The 26,126-nt window shown below is 34.9% G+C and overlaps 1 protein-coding gene across 1 annotated transcript in view; it reads right to left on the bottom strand.

Annotated features, from left to right (window-relative positions):
• Positions 1-26,126, bottom strand: part of LOC113937904 — a 404,519-nt gene that overhangs the window by 106,334 nt on the left and 272,059 nt on the right. Inside the window, exon 5 of the mRNA XM_027622835.1 lies at positions 13,314-13,473. Within this exon, the coding sequence (XP_027478636.1) occupies positions 13,317-13,473 (157 nt within the window). The 3' untranslated portion in view covers positions 13,314-13,316. The remainder of the gene's footprint in view (positions 1-13,313; positions 13,474-26,126) is intronic.

Below are 26,126 nucleotides of genomic sequence, written 5' to 3'. Positions count from 1 at the left end.
AGGCTTCTGTAGCCAAGAGTCTTGATTGGTCTTCCTAGTTGGGCAGGGTTGGAGGGCTTGCATTTGTATGTAAGGTCCAGCTGGATGTTGCTGAATCTTTCCATATCATATCTAAAGGGATGCCCAATGCCTGCTTGATAATTCAACTGTGTGTTCCTAATGGACTGTATTCAAAGTGGTTGAGGTGGATAACTGCATCAAAAACTAATGATGTTTTGTATGGTGACTAACATAACATAATAAAAAAAAAGTGGTTGAGGGACCCAATAACCATAATAAATCTCTGTTGCTTTTAAAGAAAATGATTTCGAAGAGGAAACTTTAATTGCATGGTTCATGACACTTTTACTAAAGTACAAATTGCATCTGCTTTCTGGGACAAGCGTGCCAGATGCCTAATACCTAGTTTCGTTGATGAAAGTTACCTTACTGCTGTCCCTTGCCTTTCTCACACCTAGCTTTTCCTAGTGATCCCCTCCATGTATGCATTTGACCTCTCATTTACTGTGTTTTAAAAAACAATGCCGTCCTCAGATAGGACTTTATATATATAAATTAAACAATTATTTGAGATGAGAAATAGAGAGAAGCTTGAAAGAGTTAAGCAAATTAAAAGGTATTCCTCTCTGGACTCAGATGTGTCCTCCCAACTGTGAATATTGTAAGGGGTATCCTAATGAAAATATAATTCCCTTTGGGAACTTAAAGGCAATTAAAACAACATTAGTGTTTTTCATAACTTTACAATGTCTTTATGCAAGTGATAAAACCTTACTAATTATTGAAAAGTTATTTGTATTAAGATTTCAAAGCAGAGAGATAATCTGTGCAATTTTGAATCCTGAGCCATCGTCAGGGAGCTGGCTAACAGAACCAGAATTCCCTTGCCAGTATCTACAGTTGCATCAGTGAACCTCAAACAGGATCCTTTGCTGGCAAATATTAGCTTATTGTAGTTTAAAAATAAATAAATACCTTGAGCAAATGTGCAGTGACACCAAAAATTAGTTTCCACAAACTGACTAAATATAGTATCTATTGGGAAAAGGCAAATGAGTTCAAGTGGAAAAAGCATACCAAGTTCTAGAGCAGAGAGCATGCATTTCTCTAAATGAATGAAAATTTTAGTGTGATCTGAATGTAATCAACATTCGAGGCTCACTTTATAGAAAGAAAAAAGATAGAGGCTTACTGGATAATTTCCATAATTCAGCTCAGTATCAATTTGAGAGGAGGAATACAGAACACCCTACCATGCTCTTAGCACAAGCTAGACATTCAAGCCATACAACTGATTCCTCAACCCCTCTAATAAGCTAACATGTGATCTGTTAACCAGGCAAAGTCTTAAAGGCATATTATAGAAAATGTGGAAATGAAGGTTACTGAGGTTTCCGGAGTTTAATAAGGGGAATTTTAGAGATAGAAAGGTCCCTAGAAGTGATTGAAGTACAGTAACTCTCTTATTATAAGGATAAAGAAATTGAGATCCAGAAAGATCAAGTAAGTTACTCAAAGGCATCCATCCAGTGAGTGTCAGAACCCAGGATGAAAAGAGGTCTCAGCTTTTGGAGAAATACTCTCCCCATATAAATAATATAGGCGATGCATGCCAGAGCTATATTGACAAGCATATCAGCAAACAAGCAAACCTCCTATTATATATCAAAACAATGAGTATTATTATGGGGGTGTGATCTGGGGGCGAGGTTGGATTACTTTAGGACAATGGTTCAAATCTTCAGCAGTTCCTCAATACCAGGGGCCACAAGCAGATGATGCCAATCTGAGAATGGATATTAGTCCCAGGAACAAAAGCACATGAGAGATTCCAACTCAGATAACTAAGACTTGTCTGTATTTGTAATCATCAGGGGCCCATGATGAATTGGACTACACCTAAGAACTGATGGTAGAAAGAATTAGATTCCCTATAGTAACACTCATTGCCTGACTAAAGTGTAGAATTACCATAGCCAGCCATGCATCTAGGACATTTTCTATGCTGGTAAACCCATAACAACTCAGTAGCAACAGTGCTCACTTAATAACAAAAGGAAGAGGGAAGCATGTAAGTCCATTTAATTTATAAAGTTTGCCAAAGGTCTTTTTAAATCCATTAAGCGTGATAAGCTAGGCCAGCTGAGATCTACCAGCAGAATTTGAAGATTACTTCTTCATTGCTATATTTCATAGGGAGTAAATAGTCAAAAAGATCGTGAGGGCAATTTATGATTGAGTCCAATCACAGACACTCATCAGAGAGAAGGCTCAAAGATGTCTGCCCATCCCTTGTGGGTTTTTGAGGAGGACTGCAACATGCAGGTGCTGCTCGTGGATGAAGAAAGAAGTTTGCAGAGATGGAGGTCCAAGTAATGACCTACTTATCATGAACAACATGAATTTATTAACCTGAAACCAATGCATTGAAAATCAAAGTATGTTTTTGTTCATTATGTCTTTATTTTGCAAATTGCAACAAAGGTGTTATGTTTTTATAAATATATATTCATACACACACATGCTTGCATGTGCATGCTTCAATAACCACAACAAGGAACATAAAAAAATAAAGGAAGATACAAGACTCAACACATGATAAACTTAGAAAGAAATGTTGAGGCTGCAGAGGAATATAAGAGCAAAGGGCCAGGAAAACAACTTCTAGGTAAGTAGAGCCTCAGAGATTCAAAGAGCTCCTTGAGTCCTTGCCTCCTCTGTTATTCATGCTATGCCTTATCATGAAAAAGAAAGAATGAATTAAGAGCTACAAATCAGCCTGGTGCTTATGGTTAAGGTGCTGTTTATATGGCTCATATTTGGACTGCCCTTTGCTTGACTGTAGAATTTGTCTGGAGATGCCTCAAATCTCAAACCAGAAAGCATGCTGCTGAGAACCAACGGACTTGGAGCGAGATGAAATACTACCTTCCCCACTGTACTCAATTTTGCTTGTTAAGCCTTCAGGAAGCATAAATGGATATGGGGATCCCATGAAGAGCTGAAGTTGTACATTTATCTACCACTTGGCAAGCTTTGCCTAGGGATACCCACCACCCTCCTGTCCCTTCTATGGAGGAGGCAGCAAAATATGATGGTTAAGACCAGGGACTGTAGAGCCCAAGTGCCTAGGTTCAATCCTTTCTGTGCATCAGTTTCTTACCTATAAAATAAATATAATGATAGGACAATCTTTTAATTCTCTTGTGAATATTAAATGAACATGTGCATAAACCAATTACTTATCACAGGAGAAGTAATGGGCTGGTTCATACCTAATGTCAATGCACTGATGCTTTCTTTCATAGCTTCCAGTCTCCTAAACACAACTAAGTATGTTTTGACACAGGTTATGGAATGGCAAGACTTTGGTCCCCTAAAGAGGAGTAGCTCAATGTGATTAAGAGCACAAATATGAAGGTAAGATAGACCTGAAGGAGAATATTGGCTTTGCCACTTACTAACTCCATGATCTTAGTTAAGTTAAACACTTGCAAGCCTTAGTTTTCTTACTTGTGAATTACAGATAAGACTGCCTTACAGGATTATTGGGCAGGTTAAATAGGATTGATGTATGTAAAGTATTTAGCATGGTAACCTGTAGAATAACTATTTAGCAAAAGGAACTCTGAAACTATTATTTTTATTATATACTAGAATTGTAGAACTATAAGTAAATCTAGATTTCTAGTTGAAGCTGTATATTTTATGAGAAATCTATCATCTATCTATCTATCTATCTATCTATCTATCTATCTATCTATCTATCCATCCATCCCTTTAACTTTCTCCACTCTCTCCATTATTCAAGTGGCAGCTAGACCATTCTATGCTTCTGCCTCAGGGAAGAGATATGACAGTAGAAAAGAAAGATAGACAGCATTTTTCTGGCTCTGAGTTTCAAAAGTCAAGACCCTCGAGGCAACAGAAATGACTCAATACAGACTATCATTTGGGGAATAAACTTAATGATAAAAGAACAAAACTCACACCTTAAGGCAGTCCACCTCCCACAGATTGGGTTGAGGAAATGATGTATGCATTGATGTTGGTAAACCCAAAAGAAAATGGGGTCCCATGCCCTGCTCCCTGGGTCAAGCCCTGGAGAATTACTAAAACTCCGAGATTTGCAACATCTGAAAGCAGGGATGACTTGTTTCCCATCATGGAGAGGGGGCTAAAGGAATACAAAAATCACCAAAAGGAATGTCTTCATGCTATATAGAATGGCAAAGCCTAGGTCACCCCTTCAAGAGTTTACCACATCCAGTGAGCATTATAACATGGAAGCTGGGAAAGCCGCTGGAACTAAAGAGACTTGCAGAAAGAAACAAGGGGTGCTTTAGCTGCAACCTGTGTAGAGTGTCTGCTGATGACCACAAGGGAAAAAGGATCATGCCACTATAAATACATATCAGCAATTACATACCCCCTAATCATCTCCTCTTCACAACGAGGCCATGACACTAAATAAGTATTCTAGAACTTAGAAACAGCCATGGAAAAGAGGGCATCTCAAAATAAATGGCATTATATTTCTCCCAAGTTGACCAAATAAAAATTAAGCTGAATCACAGAAAAATGAACAAATTTATATTTCTCACACAGGTAACTTTTTGCAAGGACTAGAATTACTGCCTGATACACAGATGAGTAAACTGAAACTTGGAGAAATTAAAATGAATTGTGTCCTGTGACACTGTCCTCTGATATCCAACAGAGCTATCTCAGCTCTCTAACATGGTAAGAAATCCTGATCTCATTTTATATATCCACATTTACAGAAATACTTCAAATCTTGATATATTATGGGATAACTGACTTTCAAATTATTTTTTTTAAGATTTTATTTATTTATTTGACAGAGACAGAGACAGCGAGAGCAGGAACACAAGCAGGGGGAGTGGGAGAGGGAGAAGCAGGCCTCCCGCGGAGCAGGGAGCCTGATGTGGGACTCGATCCCAGGACCCTGAGACCATGACCTGAGCCGAAGGCAGATGCTTAACGACTGAGCCACCCAGGCGCCCTTTCAAATTATTTTTAAGAGTCTTTTTCCAAAAAAATCTTATGCAGAATCCCAATATTGAGAAATGGTAAACAGAATTTCCTTTGATTGAGGTGGGAGTGGACATAGTCTGACTCCCTTTAGATATCTCTAGTAATTGGTAGAGCTTTGAAGAACAAGTAGAAACTAGTTTAGTGGAAAGGCTACTGTATTAGTCTGCTCAGGCTGCCATAACAACATTCCACAGGCTGGTGACTTAAACAACAGAAACTTATTTTCTCACAGTTCTGAGGCTGGAAGTCCCAGAACAATGTACCAGTAGGGTTGGTGTCTGGTGAGACCTCACTTCCTGGATTACAGACAATCAACTTCTCACTGTGTCCTCATGTGACCTTTTCTATGTGTATATCGGGCGGGGGGGGGGGCTCTGATCTCTCTTTCTTTTCTTAAAAGCACATTAGTCCTATCATATTAGGGCCCCACCCTTATAACCTCATTTAACCTTAATAGCCTCTTTTGAAGTTCTACCTCTACACATTGGGGGTTATGGCTTCAACATATGAACTTTGTAGAAATACAATTCATTTCATAACAGCTACCTTACTGAAAGTTTGGAAACCCGGGAAGTGCTCTCAACTCTGGTTCTCATCAGCTGGTCCCACAGTAAGATGCCGTGATGCTCTAGGACGCAGTTTCCTCCTTTTTCTAATGAATAAAATGAGCTAAATACTTCTAGATCAAAATTTTAAAATTACTTAAATACATACAAAATTTTAGGTCAAAAGAAAATTCTATCGGCTCACTCTATCCACCATTACCCGTGTTATGCAAACTTTGCACATTGTTATTTACTCCTCTTCTTTGCCTTTTCAATTAAGGAAAGTGCCCAGTTTCCATTACTACCCTCCCATAGCATTTGAATATTCTAACACTACTAATCCCCTGGACATGAGGAGTATACTTTATCAGAGCAACCCTTCCATAGAGAACTACAAAAGCCAGACAGATGTCAAAATATATTTATTTGAAGGTAGTGGGATGCAACATAGGCATCAAAGACTATAGGGACCATAATTTTTGGGGGAAAGAAAAATACATTCAGGTGAACTGGCATTGTTTTCTACTTTCACCTTGAGGCATTTTATCATAAGTAAGTGGCCCACAAGGAAAGCCAAGAAGAAAATGGTGGCTTAGAGTTTTCAGTAGTCACATGAATCTAGGTGATGAAATTTGGATTTCAGTGCTACTAAGGCAACCAGGCCTAATATATCTATGAAAATAGATGACAAGATGAACCTATTAAAAATGATAAAATAGAAATTATAGTATTTAAAAACCGTGATGACTAAATGAAGAGCTCAATAAATAGATTTAGCATACATTAGACACCGCAGCAGAAAGGAAAATATCCAGATGGAGGCAGGTTAGAAAAATATAAGAGACAGACAGGACATCACATAAAGGACATCATATATCTAATATACATGTAATCAGAGTCACAGAAGGGACAGAAGCAAGGTTTTAAGAGAAAATAGCAACAAAACTGTCCCCAAGTAAGAAAAAGTAACAAGCCATAGAAATAAATAACAGTGTGAACCACATGCAGGATAAATTCAAAGAAAAATACATCTAGTCGTAACATAAAAAATTCCTTATATAAATATGAAAAAAGAAAAACTGCTTATAACCAAGAAGAAAAGTAAAATATTAAAAAGGCAGAAGTAGATTATGGTTTACAGATAATTATCTTCCAAGGAGCAATATCAAAATATACAGCTGATTTCTCAGAAACAATGAAGCCAAAGAATAATAGAATGCAGTCTGAAAGTTCTGACAGAAAATAACTGTCAAACTGTAATTCTAGATTTGGTAAATATTTCTTTCAAAAAACATCAATGATAAAGGACATTTTCAGACAAACAAAAACAGAGAAATCAGCCACAATATACTTAACAAAGGAATTATCAAAAGATGTTCTACAAATAAAAGGAAAATAATCTCAGAGAGAAACTTATAAATTCAAGAATGAATGAAGAAATACACCGTGATAAACATGTGGATAAGCCTACATGAATATTTAGTGAATAAAATATTAAAAATCAGTTTTGTGTGGTTTAGAATGTACAGAGAATTAAAGGCAATAAAAGTATATATTTGGAGAGGGTAGTAAATGGAGATAAATTATCCCTTGCATTGTTAGAAAGGGAGGAAAAATACTAATCTGTAATAAACCATAATAAGTCAAAGATGCATAATGTAATATCTAACCTAAAAGAACAATAAAGTAATATATAACTGAAACAGAAAGAATGAAACATTAAAAATAATTACCAGATTAACAAAAAAGAAGGCAACAAATTGAGAAAAAAAAATAGAAACAATGATGCAAATAGATAATTATTGTAAGGTAATTGCATTAAATGCAAATAGAGTTATCACTCCAGATAAGAATTAAAAATTATCTGGCTAGAAAAAATATCCTATAGTATTTTGCTTTAAATATTAAGATATGGAAAGATTGATAGTGAACAAATAGGATGTGAGCAGTAACCAAAAGAAAGCCAATTTAACTATTCCAATATCAGACTAAATAGGCTTTAAGTTAAGAAGCATTACTGAAGATAAAAAGAAATTCTTCATGACAAAAAGGTTAAGTGACTAGAATATAAGAGTTCTAAATTTGTATGCACCTAATAATAGAATCTTAAAATATGTAAGGCAAAATCTGCCAAAACTAAAAGGGGACTCATACAAAGTCAATCATATTAGAATTTTAAAATTACTTTCAGCAACAGATCATATGCAATGACAAAAAATTAGTAAAGATATAGATTTAAACAACAGAAATGACCAACTTAACCTAATTAACATATAAAAAATGGAACTGCAAGTGGCACCTGGGTGGCTCAGTCAGTTAAGAGTCCAACTCTTGACTTCGGCTCAGGTCATGATCTCAGAGTTGTGAGATCGAGCCCCACATCAGGCTCTGCACTCAGTGGGGAGTCTGCTTGAGATGCTCTCTCTCCTTCTCCCTCTGGCCATCTCCACCCCCACTTTCTTTCTCTCTCAAATAAATAAATCTTTAAAAAATAATAAATAAATCTTGATCCATTCACATATGTAGAAAAATCAATTTCAGCTGGATTCTAGAACAAAATGTAAGGGTAGGATAATAAAGCTTCTAGAATACAACAAAAGATAATTTCCTTATGACTTTAGGGAAGGCAAAATTTTCTAAGTAGAAGATAAAAAGCACTAAGTATAAAGGAAAACACTGGTAAATTGAATTTCATTAAAATTAAGAAGTTTCTTAAGTAAGAGCTACAAACTTCCAGTTAAAAAATAAGTCACAGAGATGAAAAGTATAGCATAGGGAATAAAAAATAAAAAAAAAAAACCTTAAGAAGTCTTCATGATCAAAAGACACCATTACAGTTTTAATGAAAAGGTAAGCCATACAGTGGGGAAATCTATTTGCAATACATTTATCTGGGAAAGGACTTATATCTAGAACATATAATGAAAAGACAAATAACCCAGTTTAAAAAAAATGAGCAAAAGACTTGAAACATCACTTTACAAAACAGTGTGTCCAAAAAGCCAATAAACTTTGAAAAGATGCTTGACACTATTAGTATTACGGAAATGGAAATTAAAGCCAGAAGTTAACCATGCTTCCATCCCCCCAGAAAGGTTAAAACAGAAAAAAATAAAGACAAGGGAAGAAAAAAAAAAATATTGCAATACCAAGTGTTGAGAGGATATGGAGAAAGAGAAACTCTCATACATTAGAAATACTATTTGAGGGGCGCCTGGGTGGCTCAGTCGTTAAGCGTCTGCCTTTGGCTCTGGTCATGATCCCAGCATCCTGGGATCGAGTCCCGCATTGGGCTCCCTCTCCCAAAGGAGAAGCAGGAAGCCTGCTTCTCCCTCGCCCACTCCCCCTGTTTGTGTTCCTGCTCTCGCTATCTCTGTCTCTGTCAAATAAATAAATAAAATCTTAAAAAAAAAATACTATTTGATAGTATCTTTTAAAAACTGACATATGCATTACTTATGACCCAGCAATTTCACTCCCAACAAAAATGCATGCACATATTAAAATATACACAATGGCATTATTTCTAATAACAAACAGCAACAATAAAAAAATGGAAACAAATATTTGTCAATAGGAGAATGGATAAATAGAAGTATATTCATACAATTTTATGAATGGTATTTTATATTGCATTGAGAATAAACAAACTACATCTACACTCAAGCCACAGGATGAATTTCACCAAGATAACACTAAGCAAAAACTCTAGTCACATGGGAGTTACCTTGAAAGGAGGTGACCATACAAGGCAGTAAGGAAACTTCTGTTGTATTGATAACATGTTATTCTTTATCTGGTTGGTGACTGCATGGATATATTATTCTGTAAAAATGTTTCACTTTGTACATTTGAAATTTATGCATTTTTTATGTATGCTAAAATGCCATCATTGAAAGTGAGAAATAACAGAGGGTAATGGAAATATAGAAGTACTTTTGCTGTGGTGGATAAAATCATCTGGGTGGGAACACTAGCACTGACTCTACCTGGAAACTTGAGAAAATATAGTTGGTCAACTTTTGTAAGGCACCAGCATTCATTTCCATGTTAAACTCTTATTAAGTATCCCAGAATTGAGTAACATTGTAGTGGATAAAATAATGTCTCATAACCTGAATAATTTTTTCACAAATCTTAGTGAAAAGTCAAGGCATACACACCCAAAGTAAAGAATAGTCCTAGTAGGATTGTATTAAAGACATAATTATATAGAAGAGATGGTAATATACAGATACTACGAAAATAGAGTAATCAATATGAGATGAATAAGGGCAGAATTCACAGGGTATTGAGAGGGCCTCTGGATGCAAAATATCATAGGGCTACGATTTTTAGTTTGATCAGTAGGATTTGCATCTGGTCACAAGGATCCCTTAGAGAATATTAGTTTGTCTGATTGTCTGTAATAGGGACGTTCCATTCTATATTGCTTTTTTATGGATTTTTTTTACAGGATATACAGTAGATAAATTGAGCTGCTCTTTAAAAAAATAAAATTCACGATTTAGTCCCCTTGAACTCAGTGAAGAAGGATTTGGGCTGAGTGGCATAAGTGGTGGCTGAAAAAATGTGCCTTGCCATCCTGGTCACTCTGGAACATCACTCTGTCTTCCCCAGGCTCCACAAAATGGCACTGAGAGTTCATTTAAAGCTGGAAAGACCAGAAGGTCAAGCTTTAAAAGGACCCCTCATGGCAGATTTTAAAACCAGGGGTTGTCTTTATTTATTTATTTTCAAACTGCATTGGCTAAAAGAGTTAATTTCCCCTGAACCTTAAGGCACCAGATGGGCCCGCACCTTCCAAGGATTCTTTTTTTCTTTAAAAGCACAATGTTGTTCAGTTTCTCCCATGTGTAGATTCATTAGCTCTTGACTGGCTCTTCTTGTTTGCCGACTACTTGTGGAAAAAGCCATTTACCCTGGTGAATGTCAAGGTTAGTGCAAACTGTCCTTGCCATCAGTCTCTCTGGCAGAAGGTCAGGGATAAGCTTTCCTCAAACGGGCAGCGTCAAACAAAGCAGAGACAGACTTAACTCACCAAAAGAAAGGAGGCCCGCTCTGGGGTTGATAACCATTCCTGTGGGCTTTGAGGACAAAAGATTAACTCATCCTTTGCCACTTCCAATAAATGCTCACTGGAAGATGCTATAATATCTGGATATTTTCGAGCATATGACATATGTTTATAAAGTAGTAACTATCTGTATCCATATGTTTATCTATGTCCATTTGCATATCTGTTTATCTATCCATCACCTTGTTTGTTTAAACAAATATTGTAACTTTCAAAGTGTCCACTTTGGAAGTATATCCCATTATCCTAGCCTAGTTCTAGTTGATCTTTTTTTTTTTTAATGTAATTTCTCCCCTCAGTTTACTTTCATAGACAAGTTGTAAATCACACACATGAAGAAGAGCTGCCACAGTCTGAAATAGTTCGATTTTAATTTATTTTCATAGGATAATCCAATTTTGAATTTGGAAGGAACCTCAAGACTAACCTAGTGCAACCTTCCATCCAACAAATAAAGCCTCTGCAGAAATTTTGGCAGCTTGTCACCCAGACTCAACTTGGTCATTCCCAGTGACCAAAGCACCCCTGCCTCACAGGAAGGCTGTTCTGAGGTAGGGGGAAGGTTTTATTGTTACAAAGAAAGCTTTGCCTTATATTTACTAAAATCCATTTCCGTGGACCAGTCCTTCTTCAACACAATAGCTCTCCAAATATTTGTTAGAGTAATCATGCAACATGGAGGTATTTTCTTCTCTTGGCTTACTATCCCACTTCTCACATGAAATGACTGTCTGGCAAGGCATTTTTCTATTTGGGCTCCTTTGAATGACCATTAGTTTTTGCGATGTGTCCTTTAAAATGTGAGATCCAGAAATGTGAACCATATTTCAGATGTTGAACCATGAGCTTCATAGGTATTTAGGTATAATACATATTTTGATACATTATGTCATATGTGTGTGTGTGTGTGTGTGTGTGTGTATACATACATACACACTTGCAATTCTTCTCACATTGACTTACTGAGGAATCAGTTAATACCAAAAAGACTTTTTTACATAAGCTATAGCCAGGCAGATCTGTTTTCGTATTTCTGTATTCCAATCACAAATCACACACCAGGTATATGTTTTTAGTCACTGTATCAAATTTTTAACTTAACTGTTTGCTACCCACACTCAGCCACCTGTTGTATTAACATATCAAAAGCTCATTGTTAGTCTTACAGAAAAGTACTGGGAATCCAATATACTATTCTCTTGGGCACACCATTTGCAGTACTCACTCTTACTATTTTTCCCTGAGAGTTTTGGTGGGCAATTTTGCTTCTCTGTATCAGTTATCTTCAGAGATCTTGGTCAAATCACTAAGTTATCATCCTTTGCATAATTTTAATGACCTACACACTTTTCCAACAAAACAAGTCCTGCTCTTTGAAATGGATCATCACTTATCTCACCAAACTTAGTATACTTAGTAAACTTAGAAGTACTCCTGGGTACGTTTGTCCCACACGAATTAGAAATGGGACATCCATGAGGTGCTTCTTACATCCTCTGCATTTTGTCTCTTGTATACGATCTTGGTTTTGCTTTCTTACAACTTTCCCAAATCTTTTAGACTTTAATCCCATAAATTTTTTCAGCCTTTTTAGAATTCCTCCACATCATATAATTATCTGAAGAATTAAAAAGTGTTCCTTCTTTATCTTTTCCTCACTTACCTTTTCCTCTGGCAAGGAGACAAACTATTTCTAGAACACGCAACAGCCGAGTACTTGAGGGAAGAAAACTAACCTAGGGCACCATGGAGTATATATGGATGTTTCCTGCACTTGCCCACACTTTCTGGATGTCCAGAGGAGCTACTGTTTCGTGTGGCTTCTTCCAGAAACTGTATCACAAGTTGTCATGGCAGACTGCCTGCTTATCTTGTGTATTCTCTCCTGAATGACTTGATTTTTGTTTAAGTCAGCCTGGTGACTCTACCCTCCAACCATACTCTTTCCTTCCCCACCTTCCAGGGTCTTGTAGCCATTGACACTTAAATTATACTACTGAATGCCAGTTTCACCTTTTGAAAAAATTTCTAAAAATTCCAAGAACTTCAGAAGGCTTTTGAGTTTTTTCATCTTCTGTAGAAAGACTCCTGTTTTTCTACCTGCATTTACCCCCTGTCCCTGGTCCCCACTGCCACCATATTGTTCAGATACTCAACAACTTAGGCCTAGAAACCTGTAATAACCTTCTAACTAGTCTAGTTGACCCTATACTCAAAATGCCCATCCATCCTATATGCAAGCACAAAATTTACTTTTGTATTTATTTCCTGACTCAAAATCTCTGAGTTTTTCCAGTGTGTATCAAAAAAGTTTCATCTCTTTAGCTAGACTAACCTAGCTGCAAAACAGCTATAAGCACAGTAAGACTTATCTATGTTTGAAAAATATAGGTTGCATTATAATAAACATAATTTAAGCCACATTGATTTCCTTTATAATTATTCTTCTCCTTAAAAGGAATCTTCCCATTACTCAAGTTTAACAAGAATGACCCATTTAGAACTGTACAGACCATAATAAGCCCCACATAATGATCTGTCCATTTAGATAATCCCAGAAAATGCATACAAAGACACTGTACGTGTCCAGGAAGTACCAAGAAGGAAAAGTCCTAAGCTGAGTTTATTATTACCTTTTATTCTAGTGCACCCTCATTGCTGCAAGGTTTCACCAGGCCCTTTGGTACTGTGTGCCGAGGTCCCCAAATGTTCGTCTTCATCCCCTCTCCCATTATTGATGGCATAATCTGCACAGGTCGTAGAGGGGAGAGGCTCACTTGGAGACTGCACCTGCTAAAAGGAGGAAAATCAATTTTCAGCATCCAAAAATACAGAACTGCTGGCACACAAACTAGTTGCCCAAGGTCCCTAGAGTCTAGAAGGGGAGTCCCACTAAGAAAGACATATGCTTGGAACAGAAGTCAATACTCTCTCCATGTAGCTAGAATAATAAGGGAAGTGGGGAATGAAGAGGTGGAGGATAGAATGTTGCCGTGCAGTTCCCTGATTCTGCAATATCAGGTGGAATACAGAGCCAATATTAGGTGGGGATCTTACTAAGAGTAATCTAAACATTTTGATATTCTAAATGTTCTCAGATGCTAAATTCAGCTGACAGGTATAACCTATTGTGATTTATTTTTTACTGTGTTTTTACTATTCTTTACCACTTTTTATTACTATTTTTTTCCTATGAGATTCTTTTTTTATAATTGATATTTTGAGTTGGAATTTTACCATTTGATACCAGAGATGATTTGTTGGGAGACACGAAACATACATTTGCATTACTGAAAAATAACCTCACAGGGGGCTGATAAAACCACAAGCCCATATACCTTGACACACCCAAGTGTTATAGCATATTTGTAATTCATATTTTAATTATGCAAGCAAAGCCCAAACACACATTTGTTTCATAAATTGAAACAATATGGACTGAATGAGAAAAAAATCTCACTTCACATATCCCCAACCTGATTCCTCTCCAAAGAACTAGTTACTATAACTGTTATGATTTAAGTGTATGTTCTTGATTTTGCACTATTTATTTATATAAAATACATATTCACATATGTGTTTAATATATAAATAAATGGTTTACCTTTGCATAAATAAGGCAGTACTCAATTCTGTTCTACAATTTAAGTTTTCCACTTCATAATTTTTTGAAGATCTTTTATTTCAGTATTTGTAAATCCACCTTATTCTTTTAGATTTCTGAATAGTTTTCCATAACATGGATGAAATTATTCATACAAATATTTGATTATTGCTATTTATTAGTATCTTTTACCCCAAATTTTTCTTAATTACCAAAAAAAAAAAAAAGCCACAATGAACATCCTTTTACTTGTTTCTTTATGTGTTTTGCAAGCATTGCTCAAGAGTAAAAATTGAGAAGTGGAAATTCTATGTCAAAGTCTTGAGAATTTTGATAGAAACTGACAAAACTGTCCCTCTAAAAAGGCTATACACATTTGCATTACTACTGATGGTTTACATTTCCCTACACATGCTCAAATACTATGTAAGTATTTTTAATCCTTTAAAATGTTTTTTTATTTAAATGTTCTTGATTTTTTAAAAAAAAGTTCAGTGTCTATTTAAATTTATCTGTCATTTCCACTTGTTCCAGTATTGAACTGACTATTCTTTTTTTTTTTTTTTTGGATAACATACTGAGATATATTCTTTTCTTGCTCAGTCTTACGTCTGCTGCTCCCCTGAAACAGATACGTAGGTAGGTATAGACAGAAAGATAGATAGATATGATAAAATAGGTAATTCTTGTTCTTTTTTATATATTTCAGTTATTTTCTTTCAGTGTATCATTTGTCTTTTTTTTTTTTTAGCCTATGGAATCTTGTCATACAGAAGATTTAATTTTTATGTCATAAAACCTGTCAATCTGTCCTTTGTAGATTCTGAGTTTTTTTCTCTTTTTCCAGCTCCAGAAAGCCTTCTCAACACCAAGGTTTAAAATAACTGTCCTAAATTTTCTCCTTCAAAATCTTCATTGTCCTTTCTATATGCTTAAAAAAAACTCATGCCTTCATCATTTCATTCAAATATTTACTGAAAATGGGTATTGATTTATATAAACGATATTTTTTCTCCATTGAGATGATCATATATTGTTTCTTTTAATCTATTAATTACTTAATTACACCAATATACTTTTCTCACATTGAACCATTCTTGCACTTCTGAGATATATTTTCCTTGTTCAGGATTTACTATTATCCATTAGTGGATAAAATTTGCTTGTATTTGATATACTTATCTTTGATGTATTTGCTTACATTTGCATCTAGTCTTAATATTAAGGTTAACTTTTAGTTTTGTTTGTTTTTTATACTGCTTTTCTCTTGTTTGGGAATTAAATGTACTAATATTATAGAACAGATTCAGAAAGTTCCCTTCATTTTTTTTTTCCCTCGGGTCTGGAATATCTTTGTAAATGCATGGTTTTCTTGAGACTTTGGAGAATATAATAAACTATTTAAGCATTTTTAAGTAATTCATATATTAGAAAAATAGAGAAGTGCACAAAATATACCTTATAGCTCAATTATTACCACAAAGTGAACCTCCAACTAATTTCAATCCAGATCATGAGATAAACTACTACCAGGACCCAAGATGATCTTTCATGCCTTCAAGTTAGGGCACTCTTCTTCCTCCTTACATGCAATCTATATCTTACATTTGAACATTATAGTTAGTTTTCCTTGCTTTTGAACAAAATATATAATCATATAATTTGTGTCCCCTTTAATGTGTAACTTCCTTTGCCCAACATTATGTTTGTGAATCAATTCATGTTTCAATGTGTAGCAAACTATATCCATTTCATTGCTGTATAGTATCTCATTATACAAATACACTGCAATTTACTTATCTAATGTTTCATCTAATGTTGTAAAATGGTTATTTTTTTTGTAAAATGGCTATTTCAAACTATTAATATCCCTTGATGTGTCTTGTTACGTATAAGCATGCATTTCTATTGGGTATCCCAAGGAGTAGAAATGCTTTAGCCGATAATGCCAACAGATATAATTACTGACATTCCCAGCGGCAGTGACCAGCAGTGATCGTCACTCTATTTTTGTTACAGTTTTCCATTATGCCTTTTCAATTTTAATTAGTCTAGAGAATATATACCAATATCTCAGTTATTTCAATTTATATCTTCCTTTCTTTGAGCATCTTTTCAAATGCTTTTTGGTAATTTAGATATTCTCTTTTTGAAGTGTGCAGTCAAGTCCCCAACCCATTTGGAGGTGGGAGGTTGTGTGTTTTCTAGAAACTTTCTTACTTACAACCCAGATGAAGTTGATTTTGTTATTGATGTGAGGTAAGGGTCAAACCCCCTTTCTTCCTTATATGTATATCCAGTTGAGCTAGCAAAGTTTACTGAAAAGATGCTCATTCTTAACTTTCTACAGGGATCTCCATCACAAACCAAGGCTCCTTATATATGTGTATCTGGTCCTGAATCTGTTCTATGTTATAAGCATATTTTTCAATATCACATAGTTTTAATTACTATAGCTTCATTATAAGTTTGATATCTAATACGACAAGTCCTAGCAGGTATTCTTGGCCCTTTTCCATATAAATTTTATTTTATTTATTTTTTAAAGATATTTATTTATTTATTTATTTGAGAGAGAGAGAGTGAGCGAGAGAGAGCATAAGCAGGGTGAAGGGCAGAGGGAGAAGCAGACTCCCCGCTGAGCAGGGAGCCTGATGCAGGACTCGATCCCAGGACTCCAGGATCATGACCTGAGCCGAAGGCAGATGATTAACTGACTGAGCCACCCAGGTGCCCCCATATAAATTTTGGAAACAGCTTGTCAATTTCCATGATGCCATCTATTAGAAAAATTTGTTTGGGATTGTATTGAATCTAAATATCAACTTGGGGAGAATTGATTTTTATAATCTGGAGTCTTCCAATCAACAAACATGCTATTTCCTCTATTTAGAACTGCTTTATTTTCTCTTACTATTATTTTATCATTTTCTGTGTAGACAGTGTACATATCTTCCATTAGATTTGCTTTAAATAAATTACAACTTTTATGCATTAAAATGGTATCTTCTGATATATTTCATTTTCTTTTAATTTTCTGAGGCTAGTATACAGAAATATAATTAATTTTTTATTTTTGCTCTACCCGTTTAATTCCAACAATTCATCTAAAAATTTTTTTAGATGTTTAGGATTATAATCATATCATCCTTAATAAAGAAGATCTTAATGCTCTCATTTCTTATTTTTTTGGTTTCTTTTTATATCTTATTGCCCTGAAAAGGAATTCCAGTAAAATGTATATTTTAATGTATAAATATATAAATATATGTGTAAATATATTTATATATATAAATATACATTTATAATGTATAAAATGCATATTTTAAATGAACAGTACTGGAAGTCATCTTCAAATCATTCACAATCTTGGATACCTTTCAATATTTCATCATACTTAATGTATGATATTTGCTGCAAGTTTATTTATAGTTATATTTTATCAGATGAAGTAAATTCCTTTCTATTCCGACTTTGCTAAGTTTTGCTTATGCGTTTGTTTTACTCATAAATGGCAAGTTTCTAAAATTGCCTTTTCTGAATTTATCAAAAATATGTTTTTATTTTCCTTTACTGTGTTGATGTGGTAAATTACATTCATTAACTTTCTAATGTTAAACTGCATTTTTGAAATAAAACCAACTTGATCATGAAATATGACCTTTTTATTTATTGCTGCATTCAGTTTGCTCCTTTTTTGTTTAGAAGTTTTTATCTATTTTTATAAGAGAAATTGACCTGTAATAGTCTTTTTCATAATTCTTTATCAGTTTTGGTATAGAGGTATGTACACCACATAAAATGAGTTGGAAGTGTTCCCTAATTTTGTGTTTTCTCTTCTCTGAAAGAGGATGCATAAGATTGTCATGATTTTCTCTTTAAGTAACTGGTAAAATTCACTCAAGAAGCCATCTGGCCATGGAGTGTATTTTATTTTCTGTAGAAGACTTCTAATAAGGAAGTCTTTTTGTTTAACAGTTATGTACACTTAAGTGTTTTATTTCTTTTTATTTTCATTTTTGTAAGAGGAATTTTCCATAAGAATTTGTGCATTGAATGTTCTATTTTTAAATGTCTAGCATAAAGTTGTTCATAACACAAGCATGTATTATTTATAAGATCTTTAGTAATGCCTTTTTTTTCCATTCCTGATTTTGATCTCTCTCCTCTCAGTTTCATTCAAAAACTAAAATTTACTAATTTTATAAACATTTCAAAGAATTAACATTTGGCTTTGTTTGCACGTTTGTTTTCTATTTCTTTAAATTCTGCTGTATTTGTAATTTTCTTCCTTCTCCCTTCTTTGGGCTTTATACTTCTTTTTTGTTCTGTTTTCTTTAGATGGGTGGCCAAATGATTTTTTGATCCATATTACCTTCTTATATATGCATTTAAATCTATAACTATCCCTCTAAATTTACTAAGCCACAATCTGCAAGTTGCATTTTCATTATCTCTCATAAATTTATAATTTCCTCTATAATTTATTTGACTCAAAATCTATTTAGAAGTATACTTCTTAATTTCCAAATATATGGGAATTTACTCGTTATTTTTTTTTGTTTTTGTTTTCCTGCTAAATTTGCTGTGTGGTCAGAGAACATACTCAACATAATTACAATCCTTTGAAATTTATTTAGACTTTCTACATGAATCGATAGATAATCTATTTTGGTTAATGTTCCATATGCACTTCATATGTATTCATATTCTGCATATGTTAGATGCAGTATTCAATATCAGTCACATCATGTTTGTTAACTGTGTTGTTCAAATATTCTATATTCTGTCTTCTTTCTGTTTTATTTTCTGGTTGGTTTTATCAGTTAATTTAGAGAAGTGTGTTAAAATGTATCACAAAGATCATAGATTTATTAGACTTTTTGGTACAAGTTTGGCAGTTATTTTTGTTTTATATATCTGAGTATGTGTTAGGTAAATATACAAATTTACGATTATTAGGAACTGAACCTTTTGCCACTGTGAAACATCCTTCTTTATCTCTATTAATGATTTTTGCCTTGAAGTTATTGATAATAATATAGTTACACAACCTGCCTTTTGGTTAATGATTGCATGGTATGCATTTTCTATTCTTTTAATTTTCACCTTTCTGTGTCCTTACATTTAAACTCTCTTAATTTGCATTTAGGTGGGTTTTACTTTTTACTTGGCTGACAATTTTGTGTTTTTTAGAGCATTAGGTCTATTTATAGTTAAAGTAATAGCTAACAGTCATTTGTTTTCAAATGTAAAATCTTACTATTTGCTCTAGGTATGTCTCACTTCTTTGAACTTTTTCTCTTTTTTGCCTATTTTTGGATTAACTGAAATTTTTAAAAACTTTATTTCTGCCCTCTATTACCTGGCATTATTTACTTTTGATTTTTTTAGTATGACACTGGAGAGTAGAGCATAAGTTCTTAACATATAAAAAGTTGATATAAAATGGTACTTTTTTTCCCCAGGCATTTCAAGGACACTTTAATTCCATTTCCCAGTTTCATATCTTACAAGCTGCTATTGTCTATTTTGATTGTGTGTGTGTGTGCGTGTGTGTGTGTCTGTGTGTGTGTGTAGAAAACCCTAAAACATATTATGCATTTGATTTTTACAGTTAATATTCATTTAGATGTACCCATGTTTACCTTTTTGTACTTTTCTCTCCTTCTTCATATATTAAATTGTTTCACTTCCTTCTGAAAAATACCCTTTGGAATTTCTTTCAGTGTGTTACTGTTATATATAAACTTTTTAAAAAACTATTTCTCTGAAAATGTGTTTATTTCAGAAGGAAAATTTCACTTGTTATAAAATTCTAGGTTAACCTTTTTGTCTGTCTTTCAGAAGTGCAGATATCATTTCAATGTTTTCTGGCTTCTATTGTTTCTGTTGTAAGGTCTGCTGTCAGTCAAGCTGTGGCTTCTTTGAAAGTAATTTGTCTCTTTGCTCAACTGCTTTTGAGATTTATTCATTGTCCTTAGTTTTCAGTAGTTTTATGATGATAGATGTGATTTTCTCATAATTTGTTTTACTTGGGGCTGATGGGGATTCATTTGTAATTTGTTTTTATATTTCAGGTATTGTCTCTTCAAATATTACTAGTCAAACTCTCTTCTTCTGGATATGTCTTAGCATGTACGTTAGAACCTCCCTTTTTATGTCTTTCCTCTCTTACGTTTTCCTTCAGTTTGTTTCTCTGTGCTGCATTTATGACTTTTTTCATCTGACGTACTAGTTTCCTATTTCTGTTTTCAACTGTATCTAGTATGCTACTAAATCTGTACATTGAGCTTTCAATTCTGGTAATTATATTGTTGAATTCTAACATTTTCATAAATGTTTTAAAATAGTTATTTTTATTTTTTTAAATAGTTATTTTTAGCTTCTAGTTATTTGTCATCATTTGTTCTCATCCCAGCTTAGTGAATCAGGTATCAGTAAATGCACCGGAATAAAAGTGGCCCTAGACACTGGGCTTACCTCTTTGTATTTCTGACTTCTCTTATGTTTTTGTCTGATGAGTTCTCAATGTCTTACTAGATCTCCAATGCCTTCAAGCACTTAACAAATATTTTATCTATACTATTCAGGGCTTTTTCCAACAGGATAATTGTTTACACTAGCTATTCATCATTACCAGGACTGGAAATCCAGAATTGACTGACTTTCCATGTCCTTCTATGGTTATTTAGTCAAGAATATATATATATACATATATATACACACACACACACATTATATATGTATAATATATATATATACATGAAAACACACACACACACATATATATACACACACACATATATACATATATATACATGAAAAAACACACACAATTCATTAAAATACACACACACATTCATTAAAATATCCATATAAAGAGAATTAATAATTGTTGCCTTAAATATGCTCCAGGTATTCTCTTGCTATTATTTAAATATCCTTCACATCTATAGTTATATCCCCTTTCACAAATCTAATGTTTATATAGTATTTTCTTCTTAATCAGACTTGCCAAATTGTGATATATGGATAACATAGATTTACATATGTATTTTTATGGGAACAGTTATTAATATCATTGACAAATTCTACAGTTACTTTTTTTGGGCGTACTACCTTATCTAATTTGGGTATCAGGCTGAGACTAGCTTTATAAAATGAGCTGAGAAATGTATCCTCCTCTTCTACTTCCCAAAAGATATTGTATAGAATGTTTGCTGATTCTTGTTTAAAGATTTAGTAGTGTCCTTAAATGAAGCCTTCTGGGCCTGAAGAATTCTTTTTCAGAAGATTTTAACTTACAGATTCAATTTCCTCAATAGTTATAGGACTGTTCAAATTACCTGCTGCATGTTGAGTGACTTGTAGTGATTTGTACTCTTTGAGAAATTGATCTTCATCAAATTGTCAAATTTATGTGTATAGAGTTGCCCATATTATTCCCTTATTATCCTTTTAAAGTCTGCAGAGTCTGTTATATCATATTTCATCCTTGATATTGGTAAATTGTGTCTTCATTCTTTTTCCTGTTAGTATTGTTAAAGGATTGTCAATTTTATTGATCTTTTCCAAGAACCCAGTTCTTTTGATTTTGTCCATTGTCTTAGTATTTTCAATTTATCTGATCTCTGTTATTATTTTCTTCTTCTTGCTGTTAATTTATTTTGCTCTTTTTTTTCTGTTTTCTTGAGGTGGAAGCTTAGATTTTTGAGACTTTTTCTATTTTCTTTCTTTTTTTATTTTTTTATTGTTATGTTAATCACCATACATTACATCATTAGTTTTTGATGTAGTGTTCCATGATTCATTGTTTGTGCATAACACCCAGTGCTCCATGCAGAATGTGCCCTCTTTAATACCCATCACCAGGCTAACCCATCCCCCCACCCCCTCCCCTCTAGAACCCTCAGTTTGTTTTTCAGAGTCCATCATCTCTCATGGTTCGTCTCCCTCTCTGACTTACTCCCCTTCATTCTTCCTCTCCTGCTATCTTCTTCTTTTTCTTTTTTCTTAACATATGTTGCATTATTTGTTTCAGAAGTACAGATCTGTGATTCGACAGTCCTGCACAATTCACAGCGCTCACCATAGCACATACCCTACCCAATGTCTATCACCCAGCCACCCCATCCCTCCCACCCCCCACCACTCCAGCAACACTCAGTTTGTTTCCTGAGATTAAAAATTCCTCATATCAGTGAGGTCATATGATACCTGTCTTTCTCTGATTGACTTATTTCACTCAGCATAACACCCTCCAGTTCCATCCATGTCGTTGCAAATGGCAAGGTCTCATTCCTTTTGATGGCTGCATAATATTCCATTGTGTATATATACCACCTCTTCTTTATCCATTCATCTGTCGATGGACATCTTGGCTCTTTCCACAGTTTGGCTATTGTGGACATTGCTGCTATAAATATTGGGGTGCACATTCCCCTTCAGATCCCTACATTTGTATCTTTGTGGTAAATACCCAGTAGTGTTATTGCTGGATCATATGGTAGCTCTATTTTCAACTGTTTGAGGAACCTCCATACTGTTTTCCAGAGGGGTTGCACCAGCTTGCATTCCCACCAACAGTGTAGGAGGGTTCCCCTTTCTCCACATCCCCGCCAACATCTGTTGTTTCCTGACTTGTTAATTTTAGCCATTCTGACTGGTGTGAGGTGGTATCTCATTGAGGTTTTGATTTGGATTTCTCTGATGCCAAGCGATGTTGAGCACTTTTTCATGGGTCTGTTGGCCATTTGGATGTCTTCTTTGGAAAAATGTCTGTTCATGTCTTCTGCCCATTTCTTGATTGGATTATTTGTTCTTTGGGTGTTGAGTTTGATAAGTTCTTTATAGATTTTGGATACTAGCCCCTTATCTGTCATTTGCAAATATTTTCTCCCATTCTGTCGGTTGTCTTTTGGTTTTGTGGACTGTTTCTTTTGCTGTGCAAAAGCTTTTTATCTTGATGAAATCCCAAGAGTTCATTTTTGCCCTTGCTTCCCTTGCCTTTGGAAATGTTTCTAGGAAGAAGTTGCTGCGGCTGAGGTCGAAGAGGTTGCTGCCTGTGTTCTCCTTTAGGATTTTGAGGGACTCTTGTCTCACGTTTAGGTCTTTCAACCATTTGGAGTCTATTTTTGTGTGTGGTTTAAGGAAATGGTCCAGTTTCATTCTTCTGCATGTGGCTGTCCAATTTTCCCAACACCATTTGTTGAAGAGACTGTCTTTTTGCCATTGGACATTCTTTCCTGCTTTGTCAAAGATAAGTTGACCACAGAGTTGAGGGTCCATTTCTGGGCTCTCTATTCTGTTCCATTGATCTATGTGTCTGTTTTTGTGCCAGGACCATACTGTCTTGATGATGACAGCTTTGTAATAGAGCTGGAAGTCCGGAATGGTGATGCCACCGGCTTTGCTTTTCTTTTTCAACATTCCTCTGGCTATTCGGGGTCTCTTCTGGTTCCATACAAATTTTAGGATTATTTGTTCCATTTCTTTGAAAAAAGTGGATGGTATTTTGATGGGGATTGCATTGAATGTGTAGATTGCTCTAGGTAGCATTGACATCTTCACAATGTTGGTTCTCCCAATCCATGAGCATGGAACGTTTTTCCATTTCTTTGTGTCTTCTTCAATTTCTTTCATGAGTATTTTATAGTTTTCTGCATACAGATCCTTTGCCTCCTTGGTTAAATTTATTCCTAGGTATCTTATGGTTTTGGGTGCAATTATAAATGGGATCAACTCCTTCATTTGTCTCTCTTCTGTCTTGTTGTTGGTGTATAGGAATGCCACTGATTTCTGTGCATTGATTTTATATCCTGCTACTTTACTGAATTCCTGTATGAGTTCTAGGAGTTTTGGGGTGGAGTCTTTTGGGTTTTCCACATACAGTATCCTACCATCTGCAAAGAGTGAGAGTTTGACTTCCTCTTTGCCGATTTGGATGCCTTTGATTTCTTTTTGTTGTCTGACTGCTGTGGCTAGGACTTCTACTACTATGTTGAATAGCAGTGGTGATAGTGGACATCCCTGCCACGTTGCTGACCTTAGGGGGAAAGCTCTCAGCTTTTCCCCATTGAGAATGATATTGGCTGTAGGTTTTTCATAGATGGCTCTTATGATATTGAGGTAGGTACCCTCTATCCCTACACTCTGAAGAGTTTTGATCAAGAAATGTTGCTGTACTTTGTCAAATGCTTTTTCTGCATCTATTGAGAGGATCATATGATTCTTGTTCTTTCTTTTGTTAATGTATTGTATCACGTTGATTGATTTGCGGATGTTGAACCATCCTTGCAGCCCAGGGATAAATCCCACTTGGTCGTGGTGAATACTCCTTTTAATGTACTGTTGGATCCTATTGGCTAGTATTTTGGTGAGAAACTTTGCATCCATGTTCATCAAGGATATTGGTCTGTAATTCTCCTTTTTGATGGGGTCTTTGTCTGGTTTTGGGATCAAGGTGATGGTGGCCTCATAAAACGAGTTTGGAAGTTTTCCTTCCATTTCTATTTTTTGGAACACTTTCAGGAGAATAGGTATTAATTCTTCTTTAAATGTCTGATAGAATTCCCCCGGGAAGCCATCTGGCCCTGGGCTTTTGTTTCTTGGGAGATTTTTGATGACTGCTTCAATTTCCTTAGTGGCTATAGGTCTGTTCAGGTTTTCTGTTTCTTCATGGTTCAATTTTGGTAGTTGATACATCTCTAGGAATGCACCCATTTCTTCCAGGTTATCTAATTTGCTGGCATAGAGTTGCTCATAATATGTTCTTATAATTGTTTGTATGTCTTCGGTGTTGGTTGTGATCTCTCCTCTTTCATTCATGATTTTGTTGATTTGGGTCCTTTCTCTTTTCTTTTTGATAAGTCTGGCCAGGGGTTTATCAATCTTGTTAATTCTTTCAAAGAACCAGCTCCTAGTTTCGTTGATCTGTTCTACTATTCTTTTGGTTTCTAGTTCATTGATTTCTGCTCTGATCTTTATTATTTCTCTTCTGCTGCTGGGTTTAGGCTTTATTTGCTGTTTTGTCTCTAGCTCCTTTAGGTGTAGGGTTAGGTTGTGTATTTGAGACCTTTCTTGTTTCTTGAGAAAGGCTTGGATTGCTATATACTTTCCTCTCAGGACTGCCTTTGCTGTATCCCAAAGGTTTTGAACAGTTGTGTTTTCATTTTCATTGGTTTCCATGAATTTTTTTAATTCTTCTTTAATTTCCTGGTTGACCCATTCATTCTTTAGTAGGATGCTCTTTAGCCTCCATGTATTTGAGTTCTTTCTGACTTTCCTCTTGTGATTGAGTTCTAGTTTCAAAGCACTGTGGTCTGAAAATATGCAGGGAATAATCCCAATCTTTTGGTACCGGTTGAGACCTGATTTGTGACCTAGGATGTGATCAATTCTGGAGAATGTTCCATGGGCACTAGAGAAGAATGTGTATTCCGTTGCTTTGGGATGGAATGTTCTGAATATGTCTGTGAAGTCCATTTGGTCCAGTGTGTCATTTAAAGTCTTTATTTCCTTGTTGATCTTTTGCTTAGATGATCTGTCCATTTCAGTCAGGGGGGTGTTAAAATCCCCCACTATTATTGTATTGTTGTCAAAGTGTTTCTTTGCTTTTGTTATTAATTGCCTTATATAATTGCCTGCTCCCATGTTAGGGGCATAGATATTTACAATTGTTAGATCTTCTTGTTGGATAGACCCTTTAAGTAGGATATAGTGTCCTTCCTCATCTCTTATTACAGTCTTTGGTTTAAAATCTAATTTGTCTGCTATAAGGATTGCCACCCCAGCTTTCTTTTGGTGTCCATTAGCATGGTAAATGGTTTTCCACCCCCTC

The sequence above is a fragment of the Zalophus californianus genome, chromosome 8 (genome assembly GCF_009762305.2).
Source record: "Zalophus californianus isolate mZalCal1 chromosome 8, mZalCal1.pri.v2, whole genome shotgun sequence".
In the NCBI taxonomy this organism is placed as follows: Eukaryota; Metazoa; Chordata; class Mammalia; order Carnivora; family Otariidae; genus Zalophus; species Zalophus californianus.
The sequence above is the reverse complement of the archived record's forward strand: the minus strand, read 5'-3'. Positions and strand labels throughout refer to the sequence as shown.